At 36.9% G+C, this 25499-nt stretch overlaps 1 protein-coding gene across 3 annotated transcripts in view; it reads right to left on the reverse strand.

The window, feature by feature from the left end:
* The window catches only part of NPEPPS (aminopeptidase puromycin sensitive), a 124188-nt gene that overhangs the window by 90595 nt on the left and 8094 nt on the right, over window positions 1-25499 (reverse strand). For all 3 annotated transcript variants that reach the window (XM_068979220.1, XM_068979221.1, XM_068979219.1), the window contains one exon: window positions 18335-18419. In XM_068979220.1, coding sequence (XP_068835321.1) covers window positions 18335-18419 — 85 coding nt within the window. The remainder of the gene's footprint in view (window positions 1-18334; window positions 18420-25499) is intronic.

The following is a 25499-nucleotide window of genomic DNA, read 5'->3' on the forward strand; positions in this document are numbered from 1 at the left end:
CCTATATTATAGCAGTTTTATGATGGTAGAGAACTAGAAATTGGATTTCAGGGCCAAGAAAGAAAGGAAAAATCTTAGCAAAAACCTCTAACAGGGCTACAAACTAGAAAGAAGAGCAAACTGGGGGCAAGCGGGAGATTCAACAGGACCAAGATAACCTTGCTTAGTGAGAGACTGAAAGCTCTCTCCCTAAGATGAGGAATAAGGATGCCTGATTTTCCCACTTCTATTCAACACAGGACTAGAGGTTCTAGCCAGAGTAATTAGGCAACAAAAATAAATACCAGGCCTTCAATTGGAAAGGAAAAAGTAAAATTACCTGTTTGCAGATGAAATAATCTTATATGTAGAAAACCCTAAAGGTTATATACATATGTTAGAACTAATAAATGAATTCAGTAATGTTGCAGGATAAAAAAATCAATTAAAACAATCAGCTGCATTTCTATACTCTAAGAGTAAACAATCTCAAACGGAAACTTATAAAACTGTTCCACTTGCAACAGCATCAAAAAAATTAAATACGAAAAAATTTAACCAAAGAGGTGGAAGACTTGTACACAAAAAACTACAAAACCATGTTCAAAGAACTTTAAAAAACACACCGATAAATGGAAAGACATCCTTTGTTCAAAGATTGTGTGCGTGTGTGGGTATGCATGCGTTCAGTCGTGTCTGACTCTTTGCAACCCCATAGACTATGGGCCATCAGGCTCCTCTGTCTATGGGATTTTTCAAGCAAGAATACTGGAGTGGGTTGCCATTTCCTTCTCCAGGGATCTTTCTGACTCAGGGATCAAACCCATGTCTCCTGCATTGGCAAACAGATTCTTTACCACTGAGCCACCTGAGAAGCCCCTGTTCATGGATTACAAGACAATACTGTTAAGATTGCCACAAAACTGTGTGCTGTGCTTAGTCACTAAGTCATGTCCAACTCTGCAACCCCATGGACTGTAGCCCACCAGGCTCCTCTATCCATGGGGATGCTCGAGGCAATAATACGGGAGTGAACTGTCACGCCCTCCTCAAGGGGATCTTCCAAACCCAGGGATCGAACCAAGGTCTCCCACATTGCAGGCGGATTCTTTACTACCGAAGGAAATCTATGTTGTTGTTCAGTCGCTCGGTTGAGACCAACTCTTTGCAACCCCATGGACTGCCGCATGCCAGGCTTCCCTGTCTTTCACCATCTCCTGGAGCTTGCTCAAACTCATGTACATTGAGTCGGTGATGCCATCCAACCATCTCATCCTCTGTTGTCCCCTACTTCTCCTGCTTTCAATCTTTCCCAGCATCAGGGAAAGATTCGCCTCTTCACATCAGATGGCCAAAGTATTAGAGATTCAGCTTCAGCATCAGTCCTTCCAATGATAATTCAGGACTGATTTCCTTTAGGACTGACTGGTTGGATCTCCTTGCAGTCCAAGAGACTCTCAAGAAATTTCTCCAATACCACAGCTCAAAAACATCAATTCTTCGGAGCTCAGCCTTCTTTATGGTCCAACTCTCACATCCATTTATGACTTTTGGAAAAACTATAGCTTTGATTATACGGACCTTTGTTGGCAAAGTAATGTCTCTGCTTTTTTTAATATGCTGTCTCGGTTGGTCACAGCTTTTCTTCCAAGGAGCAACCATCTTTTAATTTCATGGCCATAGTCCATAAGCAGTGATTTTGGAGCCCAAGAAAAATCTGTCACTGTTTCCTCATCTATTTGCCATGAAGTGATGGGAACAGATACCATGATCTTGGTTTTCTGAATGTTCAGTTGTAAGCCAGCCTTTTCTCTCTCTTCTTTCACCTTCATCAAGAGGCTCTTTAGTTCTTCTTCACTTTCTGCCATAAGGGTGGTGTCATCTGCATATCTGAGGTTATTGGTATTTCGCCCCACAATCTTGATTCCAGCTTGAGCTTCATTCAGTCCAGCATTTCGCATGATATACTCTGCATATAAGTTGAAGCCTAGCTTGAAGGATATTGAGCATTACCTTGCTAGCATGTGAGATAGGTGCAATTGTGTGGTAGTTTGAACATTCTTTGGCATTGCCCTTCTTTGGGACTGGAATAAAGACTGACCTTTTGCAGTCCTGAGTCCACTATGAGTTTTCCAAATTTGCTGGCATATTGACTGCAGCACTTTCACAGCATCATCTCTCAGGGTTTAAATAGTTCAACTGCAATTCCATCACCTCCATTAGCTTTGTTCGTGGTGATGTTTCCTAAGGCCCACTTGACTTCACACTCCAGGATGTCTGGCTCTACGTAAATGATCATACCATCATGGTTATGCGGGTCATTAAGATCTTTCTTGTATAGTTCTTCTGTGTATTCTTGCTACCTTTTCTTAATCTCCTCTGCTTCTGTTAGTTCCATATCGTTTCTGTCCTTTATTATGCCCATCTTTGCATGAAATGTTCCCTTGGTATCTCTAATATATCAATAACCTCTAGTCTTTCCCATTCTATTGTTTTCCTCTATTTCTTTGCATTGTTCACTGAGGAAAGCTTTCTTATCTCTCCTTGCTATTCTCTGGAACTCTGCATTCAGATGGGCATATAATTCCCTTTCTTCTTTGCCTTTTGCTTCTCTTCTTTTCTCAGCTACTTGTAAGGCCTCCTCAGACAATCATTTTGCCTTTTTGCATTTCCTTTTCGTGTGGATTGTTTTGATCATCACCTCCTGTAAAACGTTACAAACCTCTGTCCATATTTATTTAGGCACTCTATCAGATCTAATCCTTTGAATCTATTTGTCCCTTCCATTGTATAAACGTAAGGGACTTAAGTCATACCTGAATAGCCTAGTGGTTTTCCCTACTTTCTTCAATTTAAATCTGAATTTTGCAATAAGTATACAGTACTAAGTAAGCCTGCTTTTCCCCTCTCCAGACTTTGTACTCCAAGGCCAAATTTGCCTGTTATTCCAGGTAGCTCTTGACTTCCTATTTTTGCATTCTAGTCCCCTATGATGAAAAGGACATCTTTTTTTGGTGTTCACTCTAGAAGGTTCTGTAGGTCTTCATAGAACAGTTCAATTTCAGCTTTTCAGCATTAGTGGTTGGGACATAGACTTGGATTACTGTGATATTGAATGGTTTGCCTTGGAAACAAACTGAGATAATGCTGTCATTTTTGAGATTGCACCCAAGTACTGCATTTCGGACACTTTTGTTGACTGTGAGGGCTATTCCATTTCTTCTAAGGCATTCTTGCCCACAGTAGTAGATAAATGGTCATCTGAATTAAAATAATACATTTCCATTCATTTTAGTTCAGATTCCTAAAAGATAGATTAGTGCAATCCCTCTCAAAAGCCCAACAGCATTTTTTACAGAAACTTAAAAAGCCACCCAAAAATTCATACAGAATCTCAAAGAACCCTAGAGAGCCAAAACAACCTTGAAAAAAGAACAAATTTGGAAGTCTCACATTTCCTGGTAATAAAGCTACATGTCTGACTCTTTGCGACCTCCACATACTGCAGCCTGCCAGGCTTCTCTGTCCATGGAATTCTCCAGGCAAGAATACTGGAGATGTGGATTGCCATTCCCTTCTCCAGAGGATCTTCCTGACCCAGGGATCGGACCCTGGTCTCCTGGATCACAGGCAGATTCTTTACCATTTGAGCTACAAGGAAGTCCCTGATGAAGCCACTATTAATGCCAAAAAGTGTGGTACTGGCATTAAGACAGACATACAGACCAATGGAATAGAATGAAGAGCCCAGAAATAAACTCTTCGACATGTGGTCAAACAATTTCCAACAAGAGTGCTGAGACCATTCATTCATTCATGGGGAAAGTTCAGTTCAGTTGCTCAGTCATGTCTGACTCTTTGCAGGCCCATGAACCACAGCACGCCAGGCCTCCCTGTCCATCACCAACTCCCGGAGTTCACCAAAACCCAAGTCAGTTGTGTCGGTGATGCCATCCAACCATTTCATCCTCTGTCGTCCCCTTCTCCTCCTGCCCTCAATCTTTCCCAGCATCAGGGTCTTTTCAAATGAGTCAGCTCTTCGGATCAGGTGGCAAAAGTACTGGAGTTTCAGCTTCAACATCAGTCCTTCCAATGAACACCCAGGACTGATCTCCTTTAGGATGGACTGGTTGGATCTCGGGGCAGTCTTCAAAAAATAGTCTTTGGGAAACTGGATATCCATATGCAAAAGAATGAAGTTAGATCCTTTATACCATATACAAAAATGAATCAAAATGTGGGAATTAATGCTATAAAACGGACCTAAATGTGGAACTAACACTATAAAACTCTTAGAAGAAAATAAAAGAGAAAAGTTTCATGACATTGGATTTGGCAATAATTCCAAAAGCACAGGCAGCAAAAGGAAAAATAGACAAATTAGATATCATCAAAATTTAACGTATATTCTTCATGAATGGTAAACTTTTGTGCATCAAAGGACACAGAGAATTCCAGTGGTTAGGACTGCTGAAAGCCAGGTTCAATCCCTGGTCAGGGAACTAAGATCCCAAAAGCCATGCAGTGGGGCCAAAAAAAAAAAAAAAGACACAATCAACCAAGCGAAAAGCCAACCTACAGAATGAGAGAAAGTATCTGCATAATATATCTGACAAGGGGTTAATATCCAGAGTATATGAAGAACTCCTACACTCTACAACAAACAATCCAATTCAAAATGGCAAAGAACTTAAACAGACATTTCTCCAAGATACACAATTGGCCAATAAGTGAATGAAAAGATACTTAGTATGACTAATCATTAAGGAAATACAAGTCAAAACCACAATGAGTTACTACTTCAGACCTATTAGTATGGTTATTACCAAAAAAAGAAAATAATACATGCTAGCAAGGGTATTGGCAGCCCACTCCAGTACTCTTGTCTGGAAAGTCCCATGGGCGGAGGAGCCATGGGGCCGCTGCAGTCCATGGGGCCGCAAAAAGTCGGACACGGCTGAGCGACTTCACTTTCACTTTTCACTTTCATGCATTGGAGAAGGAAATGGCAACCCACTCCAGTGTTCTTGCCTGGAGAATCCCAGGGACGGCGGAGCCTGGTGGGCTGCTGTCTATGGGGTCGCACAGAGTCGGGCACGACTGAAGCGACTTAGCAGCAGCAGCAAGGGTATGGAGTAATTGGAACCCTTGTGTACTATCAGTGGGAATGAAAAATGGTACAGCCTGTACAGAAAACAGTATGGTAAAAACAAGTAAAAATAGAATCAGCATATGATCAAGCCATTTGTTTTGGGGTATATATCCAAAAGAATTAAAACAGAGTCTCAAAGAGATATTTACACACTTATGTTCATAGCAGCATTATACACAGTAGGTAAAAGGTGGAGACAAACCAAGTGTCTACTGATAAACAAAGTATACAAACTATATTTCCTTTAAAATGAAACATGCCGCAACATGGATGAACCTTAAAGACGTTATTGAAGTAAGTTGGTCATGAAATGACAAATGCTGGAAGATTCCACTTATATAACGTACTTAGAGTAGTCGAATTCATAGACAGAAAATATAACCGTAGTTGCCAGAGGGTAAGGGATAGGGGAAATGGGTGTTACTACGCAATGTGCACTGAGGTTTGGTTTTGCAAGACAGAATCGTGGAGATGGATAGTAGGAACGATTGTTCTACAAGGTAAACATGTACCAATGAACTCTACATTTATAAATGGTTAAGATGATAAATTTTGTTTTGTGAATTTTACCACAATTTTTAAAAAAAGATGACCTAGCTGTATTCTGTCTGCAGAAGAAAAAGAAGAAAATTCCTCTCTAGAACGAGTTAAAATCTGCTGAGAGAAACTAAGGAAGATCTAAATAAAGGGAGAAATGTATATTCTTCATGAATGGTAAACCTCAATATTGCTCTCCCCAATGGAGTCAATGCAATTCCTATAACAGCAGCAACAGGCTTTTCTATAGAAATTGACAAGCAGATTTTAAAATGAAAATTAAAGGGACCAAAATCATTTTTAAAAAGAACAAGTATGGAGTCCTGACACTACCTGATTTCAAGACTCAAAATACAACAGAAAGAGTCTAGAAATTCAAGGGAGAAAGAATAACCTCTATAATAAGTGTTGCAAAAAAAAAAGTAGATACCCATATACCAATAACTAACCAATTAATTAAAAACAGAACCTTTACCCTTATCTCATTACATAAACAAAATTTTTAACTCAAAATGGATCGAAAGGTCTAAATGTAAAAGTTAAGGTTATAAAACTTCTAGAAGATAATCACAATGTCCTTGAATCCTGCAACATCTTAAATAAGTCATAACAAAGCCAAACACTAGAAAAGAAAATTTCAACAAACTAGAACCCACTGAAATTTGAAATTTATGCTCTTCAAAAAATAAAAAGGCAAATCACAAAACTTTCCTGGTGGTACAGTGGATAAGAATCCTCCTGCCAATGCAGGGGACCTGGGTTCAATCCCGGTCTGGGAAGATTTCACATGCCGTAGAGCAACTAAGCCACAACTTCTGAAACCTGCACACTCTAGGGCCTGCAAGCCACAACTAATGAGCCCCTGTGCTGCAACTACTGAAGCCCATGAGCCTAGAGGTTGTGCTCTGCAACAAGAGAAGCCACCACAATGAGAGACCTGTGTACCTCAACTAGAGAGTAGTCCCTGATCTTTGCAACCAGGTAAAGCTACACACAGCAACAAAGACCTAGTGCAGCCATAAATAAATAATTTTTTTTTTTTTTAAGGCAAGCCACAGACCGGGAGAGTATGCAAAACATATATCCACCAAAGACTTAAACCTGGAATATATGAAAACTCTTAAAATTCACTTAGAAGATAAACAACTTCCTCCAGTTGGCAAAAGGTATGAACAGACACTTCATCAAGGGAAGATAATACAAACGGCAAATAAGGACTTTACATCAATAGCCATTAGGGAAATATAAATTAAAACTACAAGAAGACACTACTACACAACCACTGGAATAGCTAAAATTGAAAAGATGGACTATAACAAATGTTAGTAAGGATATGGAACAACTGGAACTCTCACACAGTTGATGGGAATATAAAATGGTACAGAGATTTTAGAAAACTGGCAGTTTCTTTAAAAATTCTCCATTTACCATATGATGCAGCCGTTTTATTTACAGGTATTTACCCAAGAGCAATGAAAGCATACATCCACAAATGGCACAGACTGCTTTTACATCTTAAAAATAACAACCTTTTATGTTGGAAGTAAAATCACCAAGAGGATTTCTGATATCTGGTCACACATGTAAACATCTTAGAAGCTGACATCCCATCCTTAGAGCACAAGTAAAAAGCTGGAGAAACTGGAGATCACCAATTCTCCTCAGATCCACCCAAGAAGTGAGGACAAAGGGCAAACCACTGCTGAAAAATTGGAGACAGGCAAATACAGAAAATCACAACTTATCAGTGCAGAAACCCAAAAGAAGAAATCACCTCTGGCAACCAGTGCTGGGGTAGGAAAACCTGAACTGTAACTGATGAAGTGCTGGAGGCTCAGTGTGAACAAGTTTGAGAGTTTAAAATTCCAGGAAGACCTCGTCATAGGGGGACCTTCACACTTTTGTGAGTCTTACCTCTAGGAGCTATACAAGGTCCTAAAAGTGAGTATCAGGGGAAAATCCCCTCAAGCTTTTGGCAAGGGGAGGGGAAAAGAAACCATTCTGAAATATGCTGGCATACTCTGGTTCTTCTTAACAAAACCTGCTCTCAGGAGAAACTGTTTTTACCAGAACTTAACCTGCTAGGGTTTTATCAGAGCCTGCTGCTGCTGCTGCTAAATTGCTTCAGTTGTGTCCGACTCTGTGCGACCCCACAGACAGCAGCCCACCAGGTCCCCCGTCCCTGGGATTCTCCAGGCAAGAACACTGGAGTGGGCTGCCATTTCCTTCTCCAATGCATGAAAGTGAAAAGTGAAAGTGAAGTTGCTCAGCCGTGTCCGACTCTTTGCGGCCCCATGGACTGCAGCCTACCAGGCTCCTCTGTCCATGGGATTTTCCAGGCAAGCGTACTGGAGTGGGGTGCCATTGCCTTCTCCTATCAGAGCCTAACCTAAAGGAAATGCCCAACTCCAGCCCTTCCAGTCATTCTGTCCCACCTAAGGGGGTAAGAAAACTTGAGAAGCACCAGTGAAGCTCAACCCAGAGAGTACTAGCTCACCAAGAGTAAGATTTAATCACAGGACTAAAGAATGCTTCCCCTCTGCTCTTACCTCACCACTGCATTATTAAAGGTCTATTTATCACAGTTCCTCTTACCCAGGACATGATGTCTACCTTTCAACAAAAAATTGCAAGGGATACTAAAAGGCAGAAAACACTATTTAAAGAGACTGAACAAGAATCAAAACCAGAATCAGATATGGAAGGATATGGCACAAATGTTAGAATTACCAGACCAGTAACTTTTCTAAAAACTAAAGCTCCAACACTTTGATTACCTGATGCAAAGAGCCAACTCACTGAAAAAGACCCTGATGCTGGGAAAGATCGAGGGCAGGAGGAGAAGAGGGCGACAAAGGATGAGATGGTTGGAAGACATCACCAACTCAATGGATATGAATTTGAGCAAACTCTGGGAGATAGTAAAGGACAGGGAAGCCTGTTATGCTGCAGTCCAGGGGGTTGCAAAGAGTTGAACACAACTTAGCAACTGAACAACAACAACAATAACATCTAATGATGGATAACACAAGCAGGGAGATGGAAGTTCTAAAGAAATAAAAAGAAATGCTAGAGATAAAAAACACTAACAGAAATAATGTCTTTGGTGGGCTCACAATTAGACACAGCTGAGAAAGGAAATCTCTGAGCTTGAGGATATAACACTAGAAACTTCCAAAACTGAGAAGTAAAGACAAAAAATTAGAAAAAAGCAAAAACAAAACAGAACAAAATATCCAAGAACTGTGAGAAAAGTACAAAAGGCATTTAAGCACATGCAAAAGGAATACCAGAAAGACAAGAAAAAGAAACAGAAGCAGGGGCTTCCCTGGTGGTCCAATGGTTAAGAACCTACCTTCTAATGCAGGAGACATGGGTTTGAGCCCTGGTCAGAAAAGGGGCAACTAAGCTCGAGCACCACAACAAAGAGCCCTCACACTGTAAGGTAAGATCCTGCATGCTACAACTAAGACCTGATGCAGCCAAATAAATATTTTTTTAAAAAAGAAAGAAACAGTATTTACAGCAATAAAGAGTAAGAATTTCTCTAAATTAATGTCAGAAACCAAACCACAGATCCAGGAAACTAAGATAAGACCAAGAGAATAATAGGGAGGTGGCGGGGGGTGGGAAGAAGGTGGGGGGGGGGGGGGACCAACTACACCTAGCCATATCAGTCAAAATTTAGAAGATCAAAGCTAGAGGAAAAAAAAAAAATCTTGAAAGATGCTGGAGGGAAAAAATACCTTAAGTATAGAGAACCAAAGATAAGAATTACATTCGACTTCTCAGAAATTATACTAGCAAGAAAAGAAAAGAATGAAGTCTTTAAAGTGTTGAGAGAGAAAAACTACTAACCTAAAATCCTGTACCTTTCAAAATCGTCCTTCAAACTGTAGGAAAATCTTTCAATCTTTTTGTGAATCTAAACTGCTCTAAAAAGAAAAGTCTTTTTAAGTGAAGAGAAATAGACTTTTTCAAACAAAATTGAGGGAATCTGTTGCCAGTACACATGATTCCCAAGAAATGTTAAAAGTTCTTTAAAGAGAAGGAAAATTATGTAAGCCAAAAACTCAGATTTACATAAGAAAGGAAGAGCATCAAAGAATGAATAAATAAGAGTAAAATAAAAATGTTTCTCTTATTCCTAATTCATCTAAAAGATAATCGTTTCTTCAAAATACTAATAGCAGCAATGTATTTGACTATGTTGGCTTCTGTGTGGAGGTGTATGCATAAGTGAAATGAATGACATCAATGATACAAGTAATAGGAAAGAAGAATTAGGAATATATTATTATAAGGTACTCACACTACCTGTGAAATATTATCTTTTTATCTGAAAGTGGTCTAGAGGTAAATGTGTACTGCAAACTCCAAGGCAATCACTAACAAAACATTTTAAGTATAATTGATATGCTAAAAAAAGGAGAGAAAGTGGCATCATATAAAATGTTCAATTAAAACCATAAAAAGGTGGGACTTCTGTAGTGGTCAATGGTTAAGCATCCACCGGACAGTGCAAGGGACATGGGCTTGATCCATTTTCTACAATCTCTTACAGAAGACAGAGGCAGAGGGAATACTTCCAAACTCATTCTATGAGACTAGTCATTACCTCACTATCAAAACCAGACAAAAACATTACAAGAATATTATAGAACAATATCTCTGAGAGACACAGGTGCAAAAATTCTCAACAAAATATTAGTGAATAAAATCAACAATGTATATGTATATGTATGGCTGTATCCTTTCACTGTTCACCTGAAACTACCATTATATTGTTAATCAGCTATACTCCAATACAAAAGAAAAAGTTTAAATTTGAAAAGAAAATTATAAAAATAATTATGTACCATGACCAAGTGGAACTTAACCTGGTATGCAAGGCTGTTTCAATGTTTAAAAATTAATTAATGTACTCCATCACAGTTAGGCCAAAGAAGAAAAACCACATAACCAAATGAATTGATGCACAAAATACATTTTACAAAATGCAACACCCTTTCGTGATAAAAACACTCAACAAACTAGAAATGAAGACGAACATCTTTAACTTGATAAGGAATGTCTACAAAAACCATACAGCTAAAATCATACTGAATGAGAAACTCTGAGTTTTCCAGCTAAGATGAAGAACAAGCAAGGACGGCTCCTCTCACGTCTGCTTTTCAAAATCATACTGGAAGTTCTAGCTAATACAATTAAGACAAGAAAAGGAAAAAGTATACATACTGGAAAGGTAGAAATAAAATTATCTTTGTTCACAAATGATATGGTTATGTAGAAAATTCAAAGGAATCAATAAAAAAACTCTTGCAACTAATAAGCCATTAAAGCAAGGATGCAGGATACAAGGTTAACACACTAAAGTCAACTGCTCTCCCATATACCAGCAATGAATAAGTGGTATCTGAAATTTTTAAAAAAGTATCATTTACATTATTACCCCACAAAATGAAATACTTAGGTATAAATCTAACAAACTATGTACACGATTCATACAAAGAAAACTACAAAACTCTGATGACAAAGACACCAAAGGAGTAAAAGAAGAAAAAGATATTCCATGTTCATGGATAAGAAGACCCAATATTGTCAAGCTATCTGTTCTTCCCAACCTGAACTACAGACTCAATACCAATTCCAATCAAAATCCTAGCAAGTTATTTTGTGGATATTTTTAAATTGACTCTAGAGTTTATATGGAGAAGCAAACAATCCAGAATGTCCAACTCAATACAGAAGGAGAACAAAGTCAGAGGACTGACACTACCCAACTTCCTTCAAGACTTTACAATAATAAAGATGATGCAGCTCTGGAGAAATAAGAGAGAAACAGATAAATGAAAAAGAACAGACAGCCTAGAAATAGATCCACATAAATACAGTCAACTGATCTTGACAAAGAAGCAAAATACAATGGGTGTATCTTTTCAATATATGGTGCTGGAAACTGAACACCCAAATGCAAAAATAATAATAATAATAATCCAGGCAGATCTTACCTGTTTTATAAAAATTAACTCAAAATAGATTACAGTCCTAAGAAAACTCTTAAAGAGATGGGAATACCAGACCACCTTACCTACCTCCTGAGAAACCTGTATGCAGGTCAAGAAGCAACAGCTAGAACCAGAAATGGAACAACAGACTGGTTCCAAATCGGGAAAGGAGTACGTCAAGGCTGTGTATTGTCACCCTGCTTATTTACCTTATATGCAGAGTTCATAATGCAAAATGCCGAGCTGGATGAAGCACAAGCTGGAATCAAGATTGCTGGGAGAAATATCAGTAACCTCAGATATGTAGATGACACCACCCTTATGGCAGCAAGCAAAGAGGAACTAAAGAGCTTCCTGATGAAGGTGAAAGAGGAGAGTGAAAAAAGGTGGCTTAAAACTCAACACTCAGAAAACTAAGATCATAGCATCCGGTCCCATCACTTCATGGCAAATAGAAGGGGCAACAATGGAAAAAGTGACAGACTTTATTTTCTTGGGCTTCAAAATCACTGCAGATGATGACTGCAGCCATGAAATTAAAAGACGCTTGCTCCTTGGACGAAAAGCTATGACAAACCTAGACGGTGTATTAAAAAGCAGAGACGTTACTTTGCTGACAAAAGTCCATCTAGTCAAAGCTATGGTTTTTCCAGTAGTTATGTATGGATATGAGTGTGGGACCATAAAGAAGGCTGAACGCTGAAGAATCGATGCTTTTGAACTGTGGTGTAATCCTAAAGGAAATCAGTCCTGAATATTCATTAGAAGGACTGATGCTGAAGCTGAAGTTCCAATACTTTGGCCATTTGATGAGAAAAGCTGACTCATTAGAAAAGACCCTGATGCTGGGAAAGACTGAAGGCAGGAGGAGAAAGGGATGACAGATGACGAGATGGTTGGATGGCATCACTGACTCAATGGACATGAGTCTGAGCAAGCTCCACATGGTGAAGGACAGGGAAGCCTGGCGTGCTGCAGTCCATGGGGTAGCAAAGAGTTGGACATAACTGAGGGACTGATCAATGACCAAAGTGTGAAATACAAAGCTATAAAATTTTCGGAAGATAACATACAAGAAAATTTAATTGACCTTGGGTATGGTGAAGACTTTTCACATACACCACCACCAAAGACACAATCCATGAAAGAAGTCAATAACCTGGATTTCATTAAAATTAACAGCTCCAGGGACTTTCCTGGTGGTCCAGTGGTTAAGAATCCCCCTTCCAATGCAGGGGACATGGGTCTGATCCTGAGTCCAGGAACTAAGGCTGCACGGCAACTAAAGCCTGTGCACCGCAACTGCAGAGCCTGCACTCTAGAGCCTGTGCGCCACACAGCAACGAGAGAAGCCTGCATGCTGCAACAAAGAACATGTGCACCACAAATAAGACCCTATGGAGCCAAATAAATGTACAAACAATCCTTAAAACTCAACAATAAGAAAAAGAACAACCCAGCTAATATTGTTCTATTGTTCTTTTTCCAACTAACATTGTGTCAGGCTTTCCAGGTGGCTCAGTAGTAAAGAATCAGCCTGCCAATGCAGGAGACGGAAGAGAAACAGAATTCGATCCCTGGGTTGGGAAGATTGCCTGGAAAAGGAAATAGCAACCCACTCCAGTGTTCTTGCCTGGAAAATTCCATGGACAGAGGAGCCTGGCAGGCTATAGTCCATGGGGTTGCAAAGAGTTGGACAAGACTGAGCACGCATGAATGCAACTAATGTGCAAAAGACCTGAACATACCCACCAAAGAAGATATTTTGATGGCAAGAAATCATTAAAGTCCTGTACATTAAAATAATGCCACACCGCTACACACCTATAGAATAGCTAAAATCCAAAACACAACAACAAATGATGGGGAGTATGAGGAGCAACAGGAACTCTGATTCATTGCTGGTTGGAATCCAAGATGATAAGAGTCCTTTGGAGGACATTTTGGCAATTTCTGATAAAACTAAACACACTCTTATCATAGGATCCAGCAATCATGCTGCTTTGTATCTAGTGAAAGGAGTTCAAATCTCATGTCCTCTATAGAACCTTTATTCATAACTGTCAAAACTTGGAAGCAACCAAGAAGACCTTTAGCAGGTGAAGGGATAAATAAACTTATGTACAGACAAGGGTACAGTACTCAGAGATAAAAAGAAAGGCGCTACCAAACAATGAAAATACATGGAAAAATGCATATTACTACATGAAAAAAGCCAATATGAAAAGGCAACATACTGCGTGACTCCAACTAATGACAAACTGGCAAAGACAAAACTATGGCAAAAAGATCAGTGGTTGCCAGGGAGAAAGATGAGTAAACAGGCAGAGCACAGGCACATTTTTAGAGCAGTGAAAAGACTGTGTACAATACTATAACGGCAGTGGCAGATACATGTCATTACATATTTGTCAAAACCCATGGAATGTGTAACAGCAAGAGTGAACTCTAAACTATGGACTTTAGGTGAGAATGACTGTGGGCTCATTTACTGTAACAAATGTACCACTCTGGTTTGGGATGTTGATAGTGGGAGAGGCTGTACGTATGGGTACAAGAGAAATCTCTGTACTTCCTCATTGATTTTGCACTAAATTTGAAACTCCAAAAACTAAAGCTTTTTAATTTAAAAAATAAATTCAACATTTAATTCTGAAAACAGGCTGCCCTGACAGTTACCAGAGAACCGGGAAAATATTTGGTTCCTTAATGTAGCCTGGACACTATGGCAAGCTTATGCAATAATTTATCTATTCTTCAGAAGGGTAACAGCACATAATAGACTTTATGTTCAAAATTTCCAAAACTTGGGAGCTCCCTGCCTATCCAGTGGCTAGGGTTTAAGCACTTTCACTGCCACGAGCCCAGGTTCAATCCTGGTTTGGAAAATAAGATCCCATAAGTAGAGTGGTGCAGTCCAGAAAAAACAATAGTAAATAAACAAGTGGTGGCGGTTTAGTCGCTTAGTCAGGTCCGACTCTTGCGACCCCATGGACAGTCTCCTCTGCCCGTGGGATTCTCCAGGCAAGAATACTGGAGTAGGTTGCTATTTCCTTCCCCAGGGGATCTTCCCAACCCAGGAATTGAACCCAGGTCTCCTGCATTGCAGGCAGATTCTTTACCGACTGAGCTATAAGGGAAGTCCCCAAATAAACAAAAGATAAAAACAAGTTCTCAAAAGTAATGCCACTTTAGTGTTCAAAAACTCTAAAAGCTACCTAAAAAAAGATGTTATGCTATATTTTGAATTCTTTAAAAGTACATACCAGAGAACTTATATCACAAACTAAAACTATTTGCTTAACATATTTAATAGTAATGGCATATTATACATAATTTATATCAGTTTCAATTAAGAACCAAGAAGAATCTCACAAGGGATTTTCCTCTTTTTAATGATACATCTATGCTCAAGTCTTATCTTCATGTCCAAGTGATAAAAAATATGCATAACACACCACAGTTCCCTGAAATCCCTCTTCAGAGGTTGCAAAATCAACAGCATTCTGGCCCACAAAAATGTTCTGTTTGGCCAGAAAAGTTCTTTAAAATGTTAATATATTTATGTGAGATATAGACTCTTCGGTTCAGCCTCTGCCCCAGTTTCTTATTTTCCTACATCCAGCCCAATTCATTCAAGTTTGTTGAGTGAATTGGTTTTAGGCCCTACCCTATATTGTTATTAGTATAACTAAAGTTATATTCAGATTTCTTTAAAAATTTTCATATGAATCGTGGTATCATATTTTAGTACATTTGTACTGGAAAGGGATATATTCCCTTCTTTCATTCTTCCTGATTTGAGAGCTAGCACTTAATTAGTCACATATGTATTTTCAGAATAATGCCATAAACAACCCTATCGCAAAGAGAAAGTGGTGTATTAATGTTTTTACTAATCCACACATAATTGTATGGAATAAAGGTTACTAATAGTTGGATAAAAGCTTATGATCAAATGCGAGGAACCTTCTTGTTTTTGAATGGTTTTACTCAAAATTAATATTTGGCAATATTTCTGTTTGTTTTATCCTTTCATGAAATACACATGCACATATGCGTCATACTGAAATACACAATTCTACTTCAAGAATAAATGTGTTAAAATTTAAATGCTTTATATGGCTAAACCAAAGTGATGCTGGTGGATCTGAAACTATATAATAGAACTTTGCATGATATATTATGTAACTAACGGAAAAGCTTTCTGTTACATAGCTAATTCTACAAACACATACCTGACAGAGTATACTAAGGGAAAATTGGTACAAAACTTTCAAGTGATCATTCTCTATGTGGTTATGCCCAAGCCATCAACTATTAATGATAAATTAAAAGACTATTTACCTGTCAGGACCTGAGTTCAGGCACTCAAAAGTTTCGTATTTCTCTTGCAGAAGCTGATGACAATACTAATCCCTGCACTGTGTAGGGAGGTGCATTCCTTGCACTGGCTTAAGTGCTAATGATTTCACCAACCCTTGAAGTGCAGAACAGTAAAAAAACAGTTTTCAGCCGTTTTTCTTACTGATTTCTCATTTTAAAAATTACAAAGTAAGATTTCAAATAGGTTTTAAAATAAATTATTTCTTTTTAAAAGGCAGTGCCTTAGTTTAAAAAGACACGCCAATAGATCTATCTGGATTACTGCACATATCACAAGATGGCCTTTTTCATCAATCAAAAATTTACACACAGAAGCAACAATTTCATGCCTTCAAATAATTTTCTGATTTTACCTTAAAGCACCAAGATTTTGGCTACAGATACGTAAAGCAGTCTTCCAGAAGGCAATCATAAATATTAATAGGTACTGGATAAGATTAGCTGGGTTAAAAAATCCTATCTCCCCTATGACTCATTTATTACCCTGCCACCAACTTACAGCCCTGGAAGAAGCTGACAGTCAAGTTCACAACTACTAGTTTCTAAAGAAACAGTGCTATACTCTCCCAATAAGATAAAAATCAAGAAATGCTTCCATATCTAAGGGCAAAATTAAGCTTTGTATATATCTGGAAGGCCAAATCTGTTTCTGTCTCCTTAAACTATCAAATTAATATAACTTCCTATTTTGTTATACTCTAAAATAAAGTGGGTTTACACGACTCCAGGTTTTTACTACTGCTATAGGATGAGTTGAGAAATTTACCTTAGCTAGTTCTGAAGAAAATATTTTACATATTTAAAAACATTTAATGATTTGTATGAATCTCTCTCCAAATCCTACTGCCTATCAATTTTCATTAAGAGTACTAACACTGCTTCCTTAAGATTCAGATCTTTATGCACTTGGCACACTCAGTTACACATATTCAAACATTTAAATTCTCTGAATTCTTTTCCTGCCACTTTAGTAGAGGAGGATAAAAACAAACCTGAGCTGAAACTAGGCCAACTGGAGGATACACATTTATGTTGCTAGTTCTACCTTAAACAACCTTTTGAAACCCTATATTGAATTTAAACGCTCTCTACCTACAAAAAAGAAAGCTTGCCTTGATATGCTTACCTAAGGTGCTTCCATTTTTCCTCTGTTAAAGAAATTAAATAATCTCTTTCATTTACCAAAGATTTTTTTTTTTAAGTTGGCACTCAATTAAAGTCCATTTGAAGGATCTGTTCCTCTAACTTAAAATGGCAGCAGTTGACCTCATTTACAATCAACTGAACTTAAGTACTTCTTGGCAATAATATGCTCAACTGCTACATATCTTATCTTTCTATGGACAAGATAATTTAAGAAAAATTGAGGAGACACATATAGCCGGGCCTTAAAATGTTACAGTATACTGTGAAAAGGGGAAACAGCAATACAGAATGTAAATCAAAAGATCAAATTTCTAACAATGTATATCAAAAGAGAAGGTTTTCTAAGAGGAAAAGTCTGAGTAGCAAAGACTAATCAATAAGCCATTTAACAGGGAATGTCAAATCAAAAGTAAAGAGCAATCCAGACCCAAAATTGATATACTTGTGAGTTCATGCCAAACTTGGTAACTTTTTCAAAAGCAGTTTATGTGGGAATAAGAATTCAGGCAGAAATGGATTAATCAGTTTAATTCTTATTGTAATTACAAGATCTAAAATATTTCTTTGATAAAGATGCTGAGTTCCCACACATTCTAAGCTATGTTTCTTTTCAACATTTTCTTCCTCTATAACTAACTCCATCATTTAGTTTCTAACCTTCACATTAGATCTCATAAAGCAAATATTTTCTCCCAATTATGAGTAACATTATCTCAATTTTAATCTATTGTTTAAGAGAATAAAAAAAAACTTTAAGAAACTCACGTATAAACTAGTCTGCTTGAGAAACTTTTCATGTTCAAAGTATTTAATTTTTCAAAATAACTCTTCAGATCTATGTGAATGGTATTACATTTATTTTACACTCATGAAATGTGATCTGCCTAGGGTCACAAAATAACTTAATGTTTGAAGTAGAAGTAAAATTGTGACATTTTCTTTATTTCATATTATTCAAATAGCTCCTATGACCATCTAAAGAATTTTCCTATTTTGAATGTAACAAACATTGATATCTTAATCTGAAGTGTATGTATTAAACACACACACATACCAAAGCACACACAAAAGTACATATTATACACAAACATGGAGACAGCAAACTAAAAGGGAAAACAGCACTTACCTTCATCTCCTTCTGGTACATATGAAGCTGTAATAATGTCAATATCAGCACAATTCATCACAATCTGATTGGTTGCCTGCCTCACCTAAGATGGCAAAAAAAAAAAAAAAAGACAGCAGTGTCAGAAATAGCCTAGATTATTAATATGAACATCTTCATCTTGGCCTAATATATGTCATAAGCAATTTTAAAAATCCGGACATGACTAAAACCTAAACTAAGTATTTATGCAACAATGGTAGAAATAAAGGACTACTTCTAAATATCCAAAGCAATTCACATTTTTGTGGTAATACTTAAAGCAATAATAAATACTTAGGTATTTCACAGAATTCAAGTATCTGACCACTGAGCTAAATAAAAGCCTTTTTTCCCCCACTTAAACCTTGATTTAAAACAACTTAAATTTTTTAATTTCAAAAAATTTTTAATTAGGAAACCTTTCTTACATGTTGCAAATAATTATGTATCTCAACCTGCACATCATACCCATCATGAGTGTACGCTTTTTTTGTAAGAATAGAGGAAGAAACCTGGTATTGTAAACTACGTCAAAACTTCATAAAACACTCTTTCAATTTTTTCTTTTCCCAAAGAAACATCTTGAATGTAACAGACACTAATGACTCACCACCAAGATTAAATAAACTTTTACGGCTTTGTCTTATTTGACTTAGATCCAAAAAAGTAAAATATAGGTATAAAGAATGCCCCTTCCTCTCTTCCTCATTCCTTGGAGATAATCACTATCCTAAGCTAATGTATATCTTTCTCATATATGTTTAGTACTTTTGTTACATATATAAAGAACAGAAATGTTTTTAATCTTATACAAATGATATCAAAGTGTGTATAATCTTTGCACTGTATTCCATTGTTGTTTAAACAAGAATTTTTCTGATCACTAGTAACATTAGTTATCTCTTTTGTTTCTTCTCTTTCTCTCTCCCCAACTTCTACAACCACCCCCCCAACTCTCTTCTTCCCTCCCTCCCTCTCTCATTTTCTTTCTTTTTTGGCCCTTAAGTTTTTCCTCTGCAACTTATTCATAACCCCTGCTCATTTTCCAATTTGGTTGTAACCTTGTTTTTATATAATTGTTGCATTAAACAAAGCTTCAAATTCATTTTCAGACATTTGAACAGTCTAAATCTAAAATAACAAAAATACAGATGTCCTAAATCACAAACAAATGCCCACAGAGGCCAATGAAACAGGTGAGTACAGTAGGCCAGGTGAAGGCTATGCATAAAGGAAAGCTATGTGCAAAGGAAGGAAGAAGTATACATTTCTTGGAGCCAACCAATTATTGCTAAATAGGGGGGAAAAAAACAATGTTGCCACATCTTTCAATTTTAAAAAGCCACAAATACAAATTTCATGTGCAATCTCCCAATTTTTAATTAATGACAATTAATTCAGATTTTTCAAAAACACTGTGTAGATCAAACAAAATCAAAGGTAGTCAACAGTGCCTTGAGGTCACTGAACAGATCACAACACTAGGTAAAGAAACAGAGTAATATAAAATCTGTATGAAAAACCTAAGAGTAATTATTTTATTAGGAACCAATACATACATATGATTAATATTAAAATTACCTGGCCTAAATTACAGACAGTATGCTATTAAACTTTATAACAGACTGTTAAAATCTCTAACACGTAAAGAGAAACTATTTTGGCTTATAAAAAACAAAATCTTCTCATAAATCTTCCTGTTTCTAAACAAAAATACCATTTGGTGAACAGTTTTTTAATTCTGTAAGTGGTAATATTCCTTTCTTCACACTGTTTATTTTGCCAGAACACATCTAAACAACACTAAAACTTTTAGTCCCAACTGACTGTTTATAGCACTACATTTAAACAAAAAGAAAAAAACAACCTTGCCTATTCATAAACTGACTTTAAAATTTTTTTTCAGAAACACAGGAATAAAGCATTTACTAGCATATGCACCAAAGGGTAAAATGAATAAAAAACTTTCCAGGGTTTGAAGTTGGCACAGAGAATAACAACAGTTGTTTAGTTACATGTCTTAATCTTTACCTAGGCAACTTTTATTTTCATCCATCAACATCTACAATGAATTTAATGGTAGCCAAGCAGTTAATCTACCATGTCAAGATACTTGTACTACACGACATATGCCAAATGGCATTTATCTCACTACTATTGTACCGTTTTGAGAAAAAGTGTTTGTACTTTGGAAAGGCACAGGACACAACATCCAGTTACAAGTATATTCTAATTCCTCCTGGGTTTAGGGAAAACCCACCAGTTTATAGAAAGAACAGGGAAGCCTGGTGTGCAGCAGTCTGTGCGGCCGCAAAGAGTCAGACACAACTGAGCAACTGAACAACGAACACCAGTATGAGTTTATACTAATAAATTAAGCTGCTTGTTGAACAGCACCTTTTTTCCAGAGTACTGCCATTTCTGGAAGGCAATACTCAAATTTCAAAAATCAGACAGTATATTCTGTCTCATATTAGAAATGCACTTTATAAACAACAGGATAATCCATAGAAAGTGTTTCTTTTACCACTTAGTGCCTCACACATAGTAATCTTTTAATAGATGTTATTATTCAGACACATGCACAGAGAACAAGACTAAATGTGCTCTACTCATAAAGATATTAATCTGAATATCATCTAACAGCATTCACCTAATGGTTTAGAAAGCACTTAATCAAAATGATAGCAAACTTAAGAATTATGTGCTGTACTATAAAGCACATATTATATATTATATTGGATATCAGCATACTCTTTTGTACCATCCAAGGAATGTAATTTAAAACAACCATGTGGACTTAAGCATGCACTCAACTATCACACTGATCTTTTTGATGCTTTACCAACAAGACCTCTAACCTGATGATTCAGTGATTCCTCACAGGTTAACATCATCATGTTACTGAATACTGCTTGTATGTTCCACTATCAAAAACACAGGTAATAATGTTGAGTCAACTATACTTCAATTAAAAAAAAACTAGTAATAAATCAAAAGAATGTCAGCATTAAGATCTTTACTTTCCAAGCTTAAAATAGAAGCAGAATGCTAAAGGTGGGCATATAAATTGTATTGAAAACAAACTTACTTTCAACCTTTCCATCTGGTGCTATGAATAAATGGGTTATTAATGTATTCTTTCTTTAATTCAAATTAGGGCTAGTTAAGTCTTCTTGGAGTCCCATACAGACTGTATTTCAGCTAAACCAAACCATAACATTTCTACTGAATAGACAACTTGACCATTAGTAACAATTTTGCAATGGAATTTTCCTAAGAGCTAGAAAGGGAGCAATCTGAGACAATTTTTTTCCTGAATGAGTCTTTACCACAGTCACTCAGGAACACACCTTACGTGTACTATTAAGACGCTAAAGGGTTTTTTCCTGATTGCTAAAACCCTGAGATTTTAGTAAAAGGAAACCTCCTGTCTGACAATTCCAAAAACCAGTCAGTCTGAAGCCTGACAAGCTACCACTTTGCCTAACAAGCAATTTCATCATTAAAATTTTGTAATAATCATTGCCTTTGTGAAACAGTGCTATAATTTCTAAAGACAATAAGGAGCAAATAATTAGTAAACACAAATTGAGCCAAGTTTTCTAACAAAAGAGCCACTAAAACCAGCAAGCTGCAGAAAGTCAAACATAACAAGTAAACATACAGAACATTACTATTTATTGTTTATATACCATAAAACTTTAAAATTATACATAGAAATAACACCTACCAAAAAAGAGAATTTACCGCTCAAGGTGAGGGTGGGAAGAGATGGAAATGGACTTTAGTGGCATCTGTGACATTTTATTTTCCAAAAAGCATCTAAAGTCTAAAGCAAAGGGGACAAAGCACTAACATCTGCTAAATCTAAGTGGTAGGTTACTTCTCTGTATTTAAAATATTTCCTAATTTAAAATAAAACGTTAAAATGATTGCAAATGGCCAAATAAACTGAGAACTACATACTTGTATGGTGTTCAAAATATAATCTCCAAGATCTAGAGAACTCATCTCAATTAACAACAAAACAGCTATCTGAAGACTCAGTCCTTTGACACTGACTCACATACAGATTACAGTAAGATTCACTTTACAGTAAGAACAGGCTCATTTATGTAGCAAAGTTCAGAGATGTCTCACTGATAATTTACTACTCAAGACCACATTTATGTAGGCTGCATTGTACAATATTAGTTATCAAGAACCAGGAAGTTAAAAAATAAATAAATAAAGCCTTTATGGAAACCAGAAGCGATGACACAAAGTCCATACAATAAAGCTCATACCTTTCACTCAGAAGAGAATCCATCAAACACATTTAGAAAAAAATTTTAAGCTCAAACAAGTTTGTTTATTTGGTTACTTAGACCTATTCAGATCAAGTTTAGTAAAACAGAAGAGGGAAGAAATTGCACAACAGGGAGCAACAACACACAGTAAGCAGCAAGTAATAACCTGAGAATAAGAAAAACAGAAAAACTTTAAAGAACAGATATGAAACTAACAAATTATAGTACACAGTCCTGGGTTACCTATGGTTATAAGTATCAGTGACATATTGAGAATGCTTTCCAGTATTTAGAAAACCTAGAATATGAGGAATCACAGAGTTTAAAAGATAAATATTTCCATCAAATCAGTAAATATTTTTTAAAGTCTGAGTGTCTCAAAGAATAAGTTTCATTTATCTGGAACACCCACCGCAGAATTCACTGCCAGTTGATACTGGATAAAACTTAAACCATACAAAACTCTCTTATACTCGGGGGTTTCCTCCATGATACATTTCAAGAAACATAATAGAAATCTGAACAAATTCATTTCCTTATGACTAATCTTTCAAATTTAAGACCATTTAGTGATCTAGCATAATGCTGGACAAAATTAATTACCTTTATCTTTTTTAAAAGTAAAAAAAAAAAAAAAAAACCCTACCAAAATGACTGCATAGAAAATCTGCAAAATTTGGGCAGAAACTTCTGTAACACAGGGTTGACAATAACATCCATTTAGGTGCCAAGTTTCAGTCTGCCAAACAATCTACTGTATCTGTAACTCTCCTCAAAGTGCCAATTTAGTCATCTCCATCATGAATATTTTGTTGGCAGAGGCCAGGGATTGTTTAGTATATCCTGACTCCTATTTCTCTGGCACAGGTAAACTATTTCCATAACACAATTACTGCATAAAGCACTATACACTCATAACCAGGAAGTGTCACCACTCACATAAACTTGTAATCTATTTTTAAATGAATTACCTACAAAGCAAGAGGGTCAGAATTTGAAATGGCTATGAAAGTCTATTCCTCTCACATATCCTAATGTACAAGGAGGGGAAAGGGAATGTCCCATTTTTCTAGGCCCACGATAACACATTTTCAAAACCTGCTGAATTAGACCACACACACTTATGTAAAAGACAACTACTTTTTAAATCAGTGCACACTGACTAATTCATCTTCCCCAGGAGTCCACACCCAGGCCTGGTTAAAAATCTACTAAATTTCTAACATGTAACCTGTACAAATACTCTGGGCTTATTACAAAATTTTGCAACTAAAGCAACCAAGCAAATTGCACACTTTGCGCAATGTAATTCCAAACTGTTAGGCAACTGACACAATATCAATTATCAATTTGGCTTCCAGAGAGATAATTTTGTTCACATTTTTAGACTTCCACAATCAGATACCACCTAATCCCAAAGGTTAAACTTACTGCTCCAATCTATTTCAAAAACATCAATATATGCTAACAACTGTTAACATTTTACTAATGTTAACTCCTCTTCACATTTTCAAAAGCGGCAATGTGTACAATTAAAAAGTCCAATCTTCCTTTAATAAAACCTGTTTTTTTCCTTGCATCAGATTAACAAGTCCTGCTAATACCTAGTACATTACCATGTGCTCCCTCAGTGTCCCGAACCAGCCTTCCATATATTTCTCATTTCTTTCAAAATGCCAAGCAGAAAACGGATAAGCATGTCACTGCTTGCTGTTCTACCCTAACACTTAAATAAAACCTTTATTAACAGTTTTTTTCTGAAATTTTTCCCTATACCTCTCAAAATTATGAACCCATTATGGGGTATACCTCGCAAAATTATGAACCTATTAGGGTATACTTCTCAAAATTATGAATCCATTATGGGGTAAAACAACTATGGAGTAAAAAAACCAATGATTTTTTTTTAATGTTAGCCTTTTGACATAATGCGAACTCATTCATTGCTAGGTCCTTCTTCCCGCAGGTCTGCCAAGTCACAAGACACACTACTGTTTACACTCCCTCCCATCTGCTCCCAGCCAATATATATCAAACATTCTATAGTCACTTGGCTCAAAGTCTCCCAAACAACCCTCTCAAATCCTAATTTAGGCCCAAGGTGCACTCATTCTGATTCATATTCTCAATGGAAAATTTTTAAATCACCTGACTTTTACAGGGGTAAGTTTCGTCTTTAGATTCAGCCAGACCACAGAGCCCTGATGCTTTCCTACAAGCACCCCAAATCTGACAGTATACTTTTTAATTCTACACTTTTAGACACATTTTCAACCTGAGTACTAGGCTTTCAAATACAACTGCCAACTTTCAATTCATTCCAACGCTATGCTAGTCTACATTTCTTTTATTTCATTGCTACATACACCCTGTTCTTTAAGACTGAGGCCTACTGATTTTCCCCCCTAACTGCAGTAGGAAAAGAAATGAAACAAAATATATTTACCATCATTCTTTTTAAAGATAACAAGTAAAAGATATTTAAAGCTATCGTTACAACAAGACATTTAAAGGTACTAGTAAACAGTTCCCATTTTTCATTACGAACTTCACATAAGACATCACATAACACGATATCACAAATGTCTATTGTTCCTGACCTTTGTAGGGCATCAATACTAACGATCTCCAAAATCAAACAATACTTCAGATAATCTGCGGGGGGAGGCGCGGGGGAGCATGATTCACCAAAAACTGCAATGAGGAGTAATGGAATATTTTCACCGGTGGTACACTAAAACTAACGGCTTCTTTCAGAGGAGGGTACTGCTAAGCAACCATCGCTGTAGCAATAAATCCACCTGCTTCAAAGGCTGCAAAGCTAGAAGATGGGAGGAAAAGCGGAGACAGGG

Source organism: Capricornis sumatraensis, chromosome 8, assembly GCF_032405125.1.
Source record: "Capricornis sumatraensis isolate serow.1 chromosome 8, serow.2, whole genome shotgun sequence".
In the NCBI taxonomy this organism is placed as follows: Eukaryota; Metazoa; Chordata; class Mammalia; order Artiodactyla; family Bovidae; genus Capricornis; species Capricornis sumatraensis.